The sequence below is a fragment of the Sinocyclocheilus rhinocerous genome, unplaced genomic scaffold (assembly GCF_001515625.1).
Source record: "Sinocyclocheilus rhinocerous isolate Xijiao unplaced genomic scaffold, SAMN03320098_v1.1 scaffold579, whole genome shotgun sequence".
Classification (NCBI taxonomy): domain Eukaryota; kingdom Metazoa; phylum Chordata; class Actinopteri; order Cypriniformes; family Cyprinidae; genus Sinocyclocheilus; species Sinocyclocheilus rhinocerous.
The window spans coordinates 616,919-628,612 of NW_015666542.1; the positions used below are offsets into that span (position 1 = coordinate 616,919).

The 11,694-nt window shown below is 40.4% G+C and overlaps 1 protein-coding gene across 1 annotated transcript in view; it reads left to right on the top strand.

Moving 5' to 3' along the window:
* Positions 1-7,180, top strand: part of LOC107732650 (ephrin type-B receptor 3-like) — a 51,052-nt gene extending 43,872 nt beyond the window's left edge. Inside the window, exons 7-15 of the mRNA XM_016544052.1 lie at positions 961-1,123; positions 1,304-1,412; positions 2,376-2,428; positions 2,539-2,748; positions 3,688-3,935; positions 4,547-4,762; positions 4,857-5,006; positions 5,092-5,285; positions 7,021-7,180. Coding sequence (XP_016399538.1) covers positions 961-1,123; positions 1,304-1,412; positions 2,376-2,428; positions 2,539-2,748; positions 3,688-3,935; positions 4,547-4,762; positions 4,857-5,006; positions 5,092-5,285; positions 7,021-7,180 — 1,503 coding nt within the window. The remainder of the gene's footprint in view (positions 1-960; positions 1,124-1,303; positions 1,413-2,375; positions 2,429-2,538; positions 2,749-3,687; positions 3,936-4,546; positions 4,763-4,856; positions 5,007-5,091; positions 5,286-7,020) is intronic.
* Positions 7,181-11,694: the final 4,514 nt, after the last annotated feature.

Here is an 11,694-nt window from a genome sequence, read left to right on the forward strand (position 1 = left end):
GTATTACAATAAAGATGTGTAAGTGAACACAATTTACACTAACATGGTGTATAAATACTTTAAAATGAAAATAATAATACATCTTTTTCACATTACAGTAATTTGGGAAAGAAAGAGCTTAGGGAGTGGACAGAGGGTGTGTGCAGTTATAAATATATTTGCATGTGTGTGTAGGTTGTGTGGACTGAATCTGCCAGATACTAAGCCTTCCTGTTTGTCTGCCATGGTCCTTTTTACAAGAGACTTTAGAATCCAATCTGTCTGTGTAGTTGAGAGGCTGGGGCCCTGAAAGGGCCCAAGACTAAGAGCTGTCTGAATGCTTACACATCAAAGCAGCTCTTTGGTAATCCTGAATGTGAACATGCTCTAAATGTGAAAAAAATAGAATGTCAGCTTTCATTAAAATAGGATTTCTCTCATTTTCCCCACACAGCTCCCTCTGCAGTTCCTACCGTCCACCTGATGGGGGCCTCAGCCAACACCATGAGTCTTTCCTGGCTCCCCCCTGAAAAACCAAATGGCATAATCTTGGATTACGAGATTAAATACCATGAGAAGGTAAGAGCCAGTGTAAGTCAATGAAGCGAAGGGCATTCAATCACAATTCCACCACTGTCATCCTCTGCTCTATACATAATCGTTCATCCTGACAACAGCATCAACCCTTCCTCCCACTCTTTCTCTCTCTCTTTCTCTCTCTCTCTCTCTCTCTCTCGTACCCTAACACTCGTCCCTAACTCCTTCCTTGATTCATCCCCTTCTTTTGAACCCTGATACCGCAAGGCAGTAGGAGCTTGGCAGGGATGGAGGCAGGAGGATTTGCATAGAGGAGAAGAAAGGGCCAGGCATATCTGCTTCATGTTTGATGTGTTGTACTGACAGATTAAACCAGAGCTGCCAGACGCTTGCTTTTGGGTGCTGGCTGGTTTTATATGGCTTGTTTTATCACTGTTCCCACAGGACCAGGGAGAAGCTATTGCCCACACCATGACAGCCCAGCGTAGCTCGGCACGCATTGAAGGTTTGAAGCCGGGCACACCGTATGTTGTGCAGGTTCGAGCCCGAACGGTGGCAGGGTATGGCCGCTACAGCAGCCCTACTGACTTTAGCACCAACCACCAGGGTATGTAAAACAGCCTATGTTATCACATAAAAACAGTTTTCTTTCAAAGCCTATCATGCAATTGTGTGAATCTAAGAGTATAAATACCTCTCATAGAAAAAGAAAAGCTATAAATAGATCTGAGAAATACGATTCTCTTGAATACATCCCATGATATCTCTCTTTGTGCCTCTCACACAGCCGATGCAGACAAGACTCTACAGGAGCAGTTACCTCTCATTGTGGGTTCTCTGACAGCAGGGCTGGTCTTCATCATTGTTGTTGTGGTTATTGCCATTGTCTGCCTCAGGTAAATGGTTCGATTTTTCACTTACCTTAATGACATTCACAAAGAGTAGAATAAAGAATTAGAAGTCAAAGTATACCTATGAAACATCAGAATGTTTTGAGTGCATACGCAATTTAGTTGCCCATAATGCTTCCTTAGAACCTATCTGACAATTAATGAAAGCAGTTTGAGAAGCAGATTCATTCTGGGTTGTCAGTTATTTTGGATCTTGTACTTGGTAAATTGTAGCCAGTGGTCTCAAATGTGCATGTGCCCTACATTGGAATTCCGCAGTGTCCTGATGATCGTTGGCACTGGCACTTTCCATCTTGTGGCCACCTTCCCATTTCCACAGTTGAGGGCAAGGCAGCTGTGTATTTAAAGCCTTATCAAGCAAAAATTCTAAATTTGCACTCTTTTTTGTTCTAATCAGCACAGTGTGTCTCAGTATCTTAACTTGTCTGCGATTGAAAAAATGTAGGCCTTGGCATATTCCGGAACTGAATTTGAATTGGAAATGAGATACAAATCACCAGCGGGTATTATTGGCCCGGTTACTAGTTAGACAACAAAGGGATTGCATTAATATGTACTAGAGGGGGGTTGGGTTTGTTGAAATTGCGTTGCATTTAATGGACTGATAGTGGAAAAAGTGTGGAGGAAGGAATTAAGAGACAGGAGAGTATTAAACAATGTGGCAGTAAAGATCCCTTATTATTTAACCTAAGCAAGACAACCAATGCTGCTACTGTTGTTCTTAGCTGTCTTTATGCAGATTTGACTTCCGTCATAAAGTGACAAGGGTCTCTTGAGGCTGATTCTGTTGTTCTCCTAATTTTCAAATTATTCTCGTTCTTTAATCGACCTCAATTTATATGCCTAAAGGAGCTGGCAGGGAAAAAACAGGTCCTTTTCAAAATGCATATTTTCCTACATTAAGATCATCAACCTTTTGTAACTGACTGTATTGTCTTTGGTTCACAGGAAGCAACGCAATGGCTCAGAATCAGAGTACACAGAAAAACTGCAACAATACAGTAAGTCTCTACAGAGTTTACTTTCCATCTGATGACTAACAGTGCTATAAATATTGTGTATTATAACAGTGTGATTCATATGGCTATTCGCACTATTGAATCCCCTATAGTCACTCCGGGGATGAAGGTCTACATTGACCCATTCACCTACGAGGACCCGAATGAGGCCATCCGCGAGTTTGCCAAAGAGATTGATGTTTCCTGTGTGAAAATCGAGGAAGTCATTGGCGCAGGTAACCAACAACACAAGCTCCTGAGCAACAGGGGGAAGACAGCTAGGCACACCCAGGCCATACCTTTAGAGGACTTCACACCAAGCGGTATTTCAATCAACTCATCCCGCTCCAAAATCCAAAACCTTAGCACCTTGCCAACGTCTCTAACAGCTTTACTTACAAAATGGAGCTTCTGAGGTTATCTTCAGAGCTAACTATAGAGCTACCATTCCTGCTAACTTACCAAGCCTGCCCTGAGCCTGATGATACCTATCGGACAATTAAATGTCCTCTTGACCCTGTGACCTGTTAACTTCTCCGTCCATGGTGCTTCTACCTGCCCTTGAGACCACTCCCCTTTGTTTTTGTAAATGTCCTACATCTTAACATTAGCAGTTTAGCTTCTAAAAGCCAAAAAGAAAAATAAGTAGGATTCTGGTACAGTATGACTTGTAGCCATGTTGTAATGAGTTGAAGAGCCCCATCTCAGACTCCAACAAACAAGGCTTTTAACATCTAACGCTGCTACCTGAACCTGTTGTTTCCTAGCTTTGTCTAAAGTGATGAACCCCTACCATGTCCTCCCCTGACCCCTTTGTTTCTCTTGAACTTGCTTACACATTGGCCTAGACTGCAGACGCAAGCCGTCCAATCCTCCCAAGCTTCTGTCTCCACCTACGTCCCACATTTCTACCCTCACTCCCTCCAGACCCTAGCATTCTCTGATTGTACCCTTTACCCCTTCCTCTGTTGCCTTACTTTTCCCATTTCCTCTTTGGTACCCCAACCCCCAACAACCCTCCAAGACCTTTTCCCATTGAAGCATTGCTGATCTCACCCTACCCCTTTCCTCGCCCCCTGGATACACTCCAATAGCATCACCTTTAGCCCTGGCTTCTCTTGCTGTCTCCCCCCGCTTCCCCCTGGCTCCTTGATTCTAACCAGTAACTGTCCCTCTCCCCTTTCTCTCCCACACTCCTCCACTCTTCCCTCTCCTCTCTCCACCCTTTCTTCCTCTCTCTCGTCTGTCTACTACCTATGTAGGAGAGTTTGGAGAGGTGTGCCGTGGCCGTTTGAAACTCCCTGGACGGCGTGAGATCATTGTGGCCATTAAGACTCTGAAGGCAGGCTACACGGAGCGCCAAAGAAGAGACTTCCTGAGTGAGGCCAGCATCATGGGCCAGTTCGATCATCCTAATATTATCCGCCTGGAAGGGGTGGTGACGAAGAGTCGGCCAGTCATGATTGTCACTGAATTCATGGAGAATGGAGCGCTGGATTCCTTTCTCCGGGTTAGAGATGCTTACCACTATACAATTAATTCTTAATGTTTTTTTGTTTTTTTTTAGTTTGATGCCTAAATTCCTGTTGTGGGATATGTATGGAAATGCAAGTAATACTTAAAGCACTGGTCTCAAACTCAATTCCTGGAGGGCCACAGCTCTGCACAGTTTTGCTCCAACCCTAATAAAACACACTTGATCCAGATAATCAAGGTCTTCAGGATCACTAGAAACTTCCAAGCAGGTGTGAGATGGAGCTGGTTGGAGCTAAACTCTGCAGAGCTGTGGCCCTCCAGGCATTGGAGTTTGAGACCACTGACTTAAAGTGATCTACTTCATGAAACAAATACCATCAATGTTGAAGTCTAGCATAAGTTTTAGCCCCCCCCCATTAGTTTTCTAAAAAAGATGTTCTTTCTAAAAAGAGATGTTCTCACCTGTCCCCTTGAAAAACATCCTAAACTTTCTAAACAGCGATGACAAATAGCGTAGATGCTAGCTGTGACTTTGAGAGATGAATCATCTGGCTGATGAGTCACATCCTGGAAAGTTAAAAACACTTAGACAGTGGACATTTCTGTTATGAATGGGTCTGTGATTTTTCCCACTCTCTCCAACAGCTAAATGATGGACAGTTCACAGTCATCCAGCTCGTTGGTATGTTGAGAGGCATTGCAGCTGGCATGAAATATCTATCCGACATGAACTACGTGCACCGTGATTTGGCTGCCCGTAACATTCTGGTCAACAGCAACCTGGTGTGTAAGGTGTCCGATTTTGGCCTTTCTCGTTTCTTGGAGGATGATCCCACCGACCCCACCTACACCAGCTCATTGGTCAGCATTCAAGTCTTGATCCTTTAATATTTATATAACAATGACCAGCTCCCATTTGAGATTTAAAAAACATTGTATGCTCTTGCATCTGTAGGGAGGAAAGATCCCTATTCGTTGGACAGCACCAGAGGCTATTGCTTATAGGAAGTTCACCTCAGCTAGTGACGTCTGGAGCTACGGCATTGTGATGTGGGAGGTGATGTCGTATGGCGAGCGCCCATACTGGGACATGAGCAACCAAGATGTAAGTTTCCTCTCTACTTTACCTCTGTTCAACTTATTTTGAGGGTAAACTAACACCAAACAATAATTATTTTTTTCATCAACAGGTGATCAATGCAGTCGAGCAGGACTACCGACTGCCCCCACCTATGGACTGCCCCACTGCCTTGCATCAACTCATGCTAGACTGCTGGGTGAAAGAAAGAAACTTGAGACCCAAGTTCTCCCAGATCGTCAATACCTTGGACAAACTTATTCGCAATGCCGCCAGCCTTAAGGTGGTCACCAGCACACATTCTGGGTAAGGGCATATATGGACATATTAGCGTGTTAGTTAACATGTTTGCATCCCATCAACTAACCAATAAAAAAACATGTTCACTCATTTAGGTTCAGAATTAGGCCAAAGTTACAGAGGCATTTGAATTAAGAGCCTATTGATTCCAGATCATTTTCAATTGACAAACAATATTGTAAGCTGAGGAACTCTGACGTTATGGAAATTAAGATGACCTTCAGTCAATAAAACATTCGGTTTAATTGCACCATCACAGGGCTATCGATTGTTTTGCCTGAGATGCTTGTTCTGGTCTACACTTACTAGAGCCTTTTTTTGTTTGAGATATTTAATTACATCAGCTGCCTTCCAGATGAAGTCACTATATATCAGAATTGTGCTCATTGATCAGCATTTTTGCACATATTTGATTGTTTTAGTTAGATACACTGTAATTGTTTGCCAAAAGCTTCAGGAATATTTTGACCCACCTCGGGGTGCCTGCCTTTCGGCTCTAGGTCCTGTGGGAGGGCCTCTAACAACCAGGAAACAGTGGGAGATACTTTGTCTACTCTGCAATGATCAGAGGATAAAGGAACAATCATTAGTTAATGTAATTCAGAGATGGGAATGGTTTTAATTAGCAAGTAACGAGATTGTAAAAGGGTCAATGGAGAGGTGGCCTGCCTGCTGAGTCTAATGAAAGACTGAGAGATGGGGCTCCTGTTGTTGCAACATTTGATGCTCTGTGTACTATCTTCAGTGATCAATTCCTTAACTAAACTATGGAGAGTTTAATTAGTTAATAGTTGCGCTCAATGCTGAGTTAAGGGTAGTTTAGTTATGCATTTGTTCTTTTAGTTTCCTCATACAGTTTCCCTGTCTCGCACTTAAAGTCAACGTCCCTAAGATGTGAGAGCCAGACCAGCTCTAACAATGCCCCATTAAGAAAAGCTGCCTTCCAGGTTAATGACCACAAACCCTTCAGCCCTAAAGGCAAGAGCTTATTAAAAAATAACTCTTCCCATCCATCTACAGACCTTGTCCTCAATAGAATCTCTGTTCCTTTCTTATTAACTTTTTTCTTATGCTTTTAATTGTTAATTAATCTAATGCCATCAAAAGACAGCTAGGTTCAGCAGAGCAGAAAGCTTGCAGACAGAAGTGTCTTTGCTCTAAAACTTTACCTCGCTATCCCCACTGCCCAGACCTTACTGTTAGTTATTAAGACCCCAATCTACTCATAGATCAAGTCTGGTCTCTGTTGGTTTTGTCTGATCTAATTTAAGTTGGCTGATTTTATGGATGACATTAAATTTAGTTGCGCTATAGTGCAAGAAGGATCTTTTTGGGTGTACGTGTTACGTGATTTAACTAAAAGAAATGTTTATTTTGGACCAATAAAGAAGGTGGTCAACCTACTTGGATAAATCAAGTCATGCATAAGCAAGTGATTTTTGTAGAATTAATGTAGAATTGGAGCATGCCAAGTATCGATACATCTTAAGTCCAGACATTTTCTGCTTCATGCGGACCCACACCCACAGCATCATTGCAGTTCTCTCTGGTGGGCCCCTGCACGTCTCCAGCCAGTAAGCCACAGTGGCAGGTTCAGGCCCTACAGGCCAGGAGAGGTGGTGGTGGGGGGTTTGGGGGTGAGGTTTCGGTGGTGGAGGCCTGGCGTGACCTAACCTTCTCTCTCTCTCTCTCTCTCTCTCTCTCTCTCTCTTTTTATCTCCGCTCCTCTCTTTCTCTGTAGGGCCTCCCAGCCGCTCCTCGACCGCTGTGTGCCTGACTACACCACCTTCACCACTGTGGGCGACTGGCTGGACGCCATCAAGATGAGCCGCTACCGAGACAACTTCCTTAATGCTGGCTTTGCTTCTTTTGACTTGGTGGCCCAGATGACTGCAGAGTGAGTGTCCGATTCATTTGTTGGATTGCTCGTCTTTGTTTTGTAAGAACGGAGAGGAAAGCCTGTTTCCCATGCATGCCTCACGAGGCTCCGGTGTGGGATTGGCGATTGCATGCGTGCGTGTGGTATTTTCTTTCGTGAGGCTGGCTGGGAAGCCTCCCATAATGCATTTCTCCCTGAAACTGACTCTGAGGGACGGACTCTCCCGGATGGACATTGCTTATGGAAGAGATACTCCTCTAATAGTACACATAACTTGAATTATAACATATTTTGTGTATATATATATATATATATTTATTTATTTTATTTTTTTTTCAGTGTAAAAATCACTGGCTATCTCTGCAATGAGTGAGTGAGTGTGTGTAATGTCAGTATGACTATGTTTTAGTGTGTGTGCTTCTGTGTGTGTATGTGTATAAAGCAAAGGGAGAGTATAAGGATTATGCACACACTCTGTACATGAACGTTTCAGTTGTGTTCCCCAGTGGAGCACCAATGCATGAAAAGATTTGTGACAAGGAGCTCCAATTATATGTGAATCAATAATATTATGTGGAGAGATAATTTACTGTTTATTTTTTTTTTATTTATTTTTTTTATTTTAACATCTCCCTAGAGGCCAAAAGGAACGATTCATTTATTTAAAGATCTGATATAAATTCGAATGCTGACATTCGAAAAGGATGGTAAAGAGATGTTTGGAATGCCGTCATGATGAAAAAAAGAAAATGCAGAGGAAGTGTATTGAAATTGGTTTGAGAGAAATGAATAGAAGTGTTGAACATCTCATCAATGTTGGGCAGATCCCTAGTAAATCTTTTCAATATTATAGCTAAGCTTTTCCGTCACCACCACAAAGAGAAACTGTTAGTACCAATTGTAAAGCTCACTCACCAAGCATTTTTGTTCATTTCTCGCAATCATATTTTGGAATTACAGGATTTCTGGGGGTGTTTTCCAAATTAGATCTTGAACCACAATAGTAATTCACGATAATGCTATGCGGTAGGCAGGATACGTTGTACGTCCTGAAACTGTTGGGTTGTCTTCCACATTTTTTATCCTTCACCTCTTTTTCTTGCGCGTAGGCTTGATTAAACACTGCACCGCAGACTCCATGTGCTTGGGCCCGTCATCAGGGCCTGCCAGTCTGATTAACACTAGGCTGATCTTGCAGGCAAATGTTTACAGCCTGGCAGAAACAGATGACGACCCATGATTATTTGCCTTCAGTTCTTGAATGGGTTCTGTTCCGGTCTGCTCTGATTGGTTTTCCCCTCGCCAAACAAGAAAGACGTAAAATATGCAAAACAGTAGCATGTTTGATGGGTTAAGAAGCCAGTACAGGATGTTCTTTTAACCAAACTCTGTATCTAGACTAGTTTCAGTGCTTATATACTGCACTATGGGAAACGGTACTGCATATATTCTGCACAGTACTCACTACACAGTACCACTGTTTGTGGTTTTGTTTCATTCCTAATTTGACAATTACAAGAGCTCCATGTAATATATAACACGCTAAAGCGATTTATCCTTTTTCTTAAATGACAGATCTTGATGTATATGAACCATGCTCCTTAAAGTTCCTAACTTACAGAGTCGTTCGGGAACTAAACGTAGCTGCTTTTGTCACATTCAACATGTCTGATGGTATATTCTCTCATAACTGGATTTGAGTGTGTGAATGTTTGTACGTATGACTGTATTTGGTGCTATTGTCATTGTTTTTAAAGCGAAGCAGTTTCGGAACATCAACTTGCATGATTTTGGTTCAATAACTCTGTGCCAATGGTCGCTCTCCATCTCGGACTCTCTCTTTCTCTTTCCTCCACTCCTCTCTGTGATAGTTTTCCTGAGTTTTGAAGTTACTCTTTTTATAGTAAGAATCAAGCAAAAAAAAAAGTTTTCTCATCACATCACAAATCACTGACGTGCAAAAGCGAAATGTCTGCTGAGTGCTGTACTTGTATTGAGAGAAGCAAGATACATTTCAAGACTTTTTTTTCTTGTTCTTTTTGTTTTGGAAAGCATTGAGATGTATTTAATGGTGAAGACAAAAAACAGCGATTAAATAATGCATTCTTGTAGAAATATTTTTTAAAAGCAGCCCTTTTGCAATTAAATTATTTAAGAAATACCTGCGTTTGCTGTCTGATTTCTTTACGGCCGTTGTGTATCGACATGTTCAGTTTCAGTTGTCAAATGTTGTCCTTTCTCAGACATGTTGGTGCCACAAATTCTTGCTTAATTGAAAAGCCTGAGGATTTTGAAGACTGTCCTCCTCCTCTATAAAACATTCTGGCCTGTATTTGCGTGGGGAAAGCTTTGATCTTTACAGGTCAGGACACCTGCCTTGCAGATACGGACTGTGAGAAAGTATGTGGAGTTCATGTGCTGTTCAGACTGATCTGGACTTTACAAAATGGAGGATCTTCATGGTCAGGCATAACTGCAGATATATTGGCCTTGATGTTTTATTACTTACGTTTTTATTGTTTATCTATGCAATATGTGGTTTTACAGTCTTCATATGCTTAACCCTAGTAACAAGGGGGTATGTTATAAACATTTTAAAATGTGAAATGGCCTCCAGGCATTCATACACTTTTTAAATGTAATACACTTAATGTTTTAATGTAATAATAATAATAATAATAATAATATGTATAACCACCAAGTAAAAATATAACACTGGAAAAGTTTTTTTTTTCTCCAAATTTCAAACATAATTTCTGTAAATCAAGTTTTTGGGAAGTTGCATCACATGGTATTTTATAATTCAACTGACTAATTGGTTTTTAACACATGGCTATTGGGGTCTCCATGGGTACTCTAGGATATCATTGCTTGTTTTACTTTTTTTTTTCTGTTTTATGTATTTTTTTGTGCATGTTTTGTGTCTTGTTTTGTTGTGTTTGTGGGTTTTTTATTATTATTATTACTATTATTATTATTGTTTTGTTGTGTTGTTTATTTTGTGTGTTTTTTTTTGGTTAGTTTAATTTCACTTTGTGTTTTGTTTATATTTCTGCATGCTAGTTTTGTCATTTGTGTTTTGTGTTTTATTTATGCATTTAATTTGATGCTTGTAATTTTTGTTTTGTTTAATTTTATTTTGTGTTTATATTTCTGCATGTTGGTTTCGCGTTTTGTTTGTATTTCTGCAAGTTGGTTTTATTTTTATTTATTTATTCATTTTGTTTATAGTTATGCATGTTGGTGTTGTGTTTTTTGTTGTTGTTTTGTTTCTTTTTTATTTATTTATATCTCTGCATATTGTTTTGTGCTTTTGTTTTGTTTTGTGTTTTTATATTTCTGCATGTAGGTTTTGTGTTTTTTTTCTGTTGTTTTTTGTTGTTGTTGTTTCTGCCTGTTGGTTGAACCATACAATTTAACAGACACAAATGTGACTGTAAAACATTGATAAGCATTAAGCCAAAGTTAAAATACCAAAATTAATGCATTTTTGGTTTGTTTTTTATTGATTAAGACAGAAAAAAAAGAAATGCTATGCCATTGATTTAGATAACAAATATTACAACATTATTAAAACAATTATTATAATTATTATAACAATTATGACATTAAATAACAAATTATGAAAACAAGTGGTGTATGCAGACAAATGATAGTGCAAGTTTGATTCTAGCTCTTGGGAAAAAGAAAATTAGGAAAATATACAAACAATTTATTTGCTTTTGCATACCTAGGCCTGTGCACCAGCCTTTCTATCCTTCTCTTGTTGTCAAGCATCTGTGTGCTGTTGCATGCTTCCTTCAAGGCTGCAGCGATACGCTCAGAGGTCCTTAAAAGGGGGATTACTTGTTTGTTGCCTGCACAGAATGGAGAGCGGGAGAGAGAGAATTCAAAGGAAATGTTACCACACCAAACCCCGTCTGCAACCGTTCCTTGGCCGTGCCAGATAATAGATTCAGTTAAGCAAGCCCTGACAGATATTATGGGGCAGGAATGTGATGACACAGTGCTTGTATTGTGTGCTATCTCTTGATTTGCAATGGCAACCGGTCGCTGTCAGTCTCCGCGGTGAGAGCCGTGACATTACAGTGGCTGGCGCGCACACAAGAGCTGTTGTCAGATTGGAAAGGGAAACAGAGGTGCTTCCAGACGGGGCAACCGCACATCCTATATGGCAAAATGTTTTGACAACAGCAGACGTGAAAACTTCTTTTGACAAAGAGATAAGGTTTGCACAGATTTATGTGCTTACAGGGCAGTATTGCTTTGCATTTGCATCGTTTCAATAGTTTATTTGCTAAAGCAAGCCTCACTATTATTATCATAATCAATCACACATGCTATTTCACTTTTTGGGTGTACTTTCCTTTTGAGAAAATCTAACTATTACTAAAGATTGTTGTACAGTAATTTAAGTAAGTTTTTTTGCAACTGGGATTTAAAAGCTTATATTTTAATAATTGAACATCACATTGACATATTTATGGTTCTCTGATTTTAATAAATGTACAAATGGCATGCAGGTGAAAATATAAA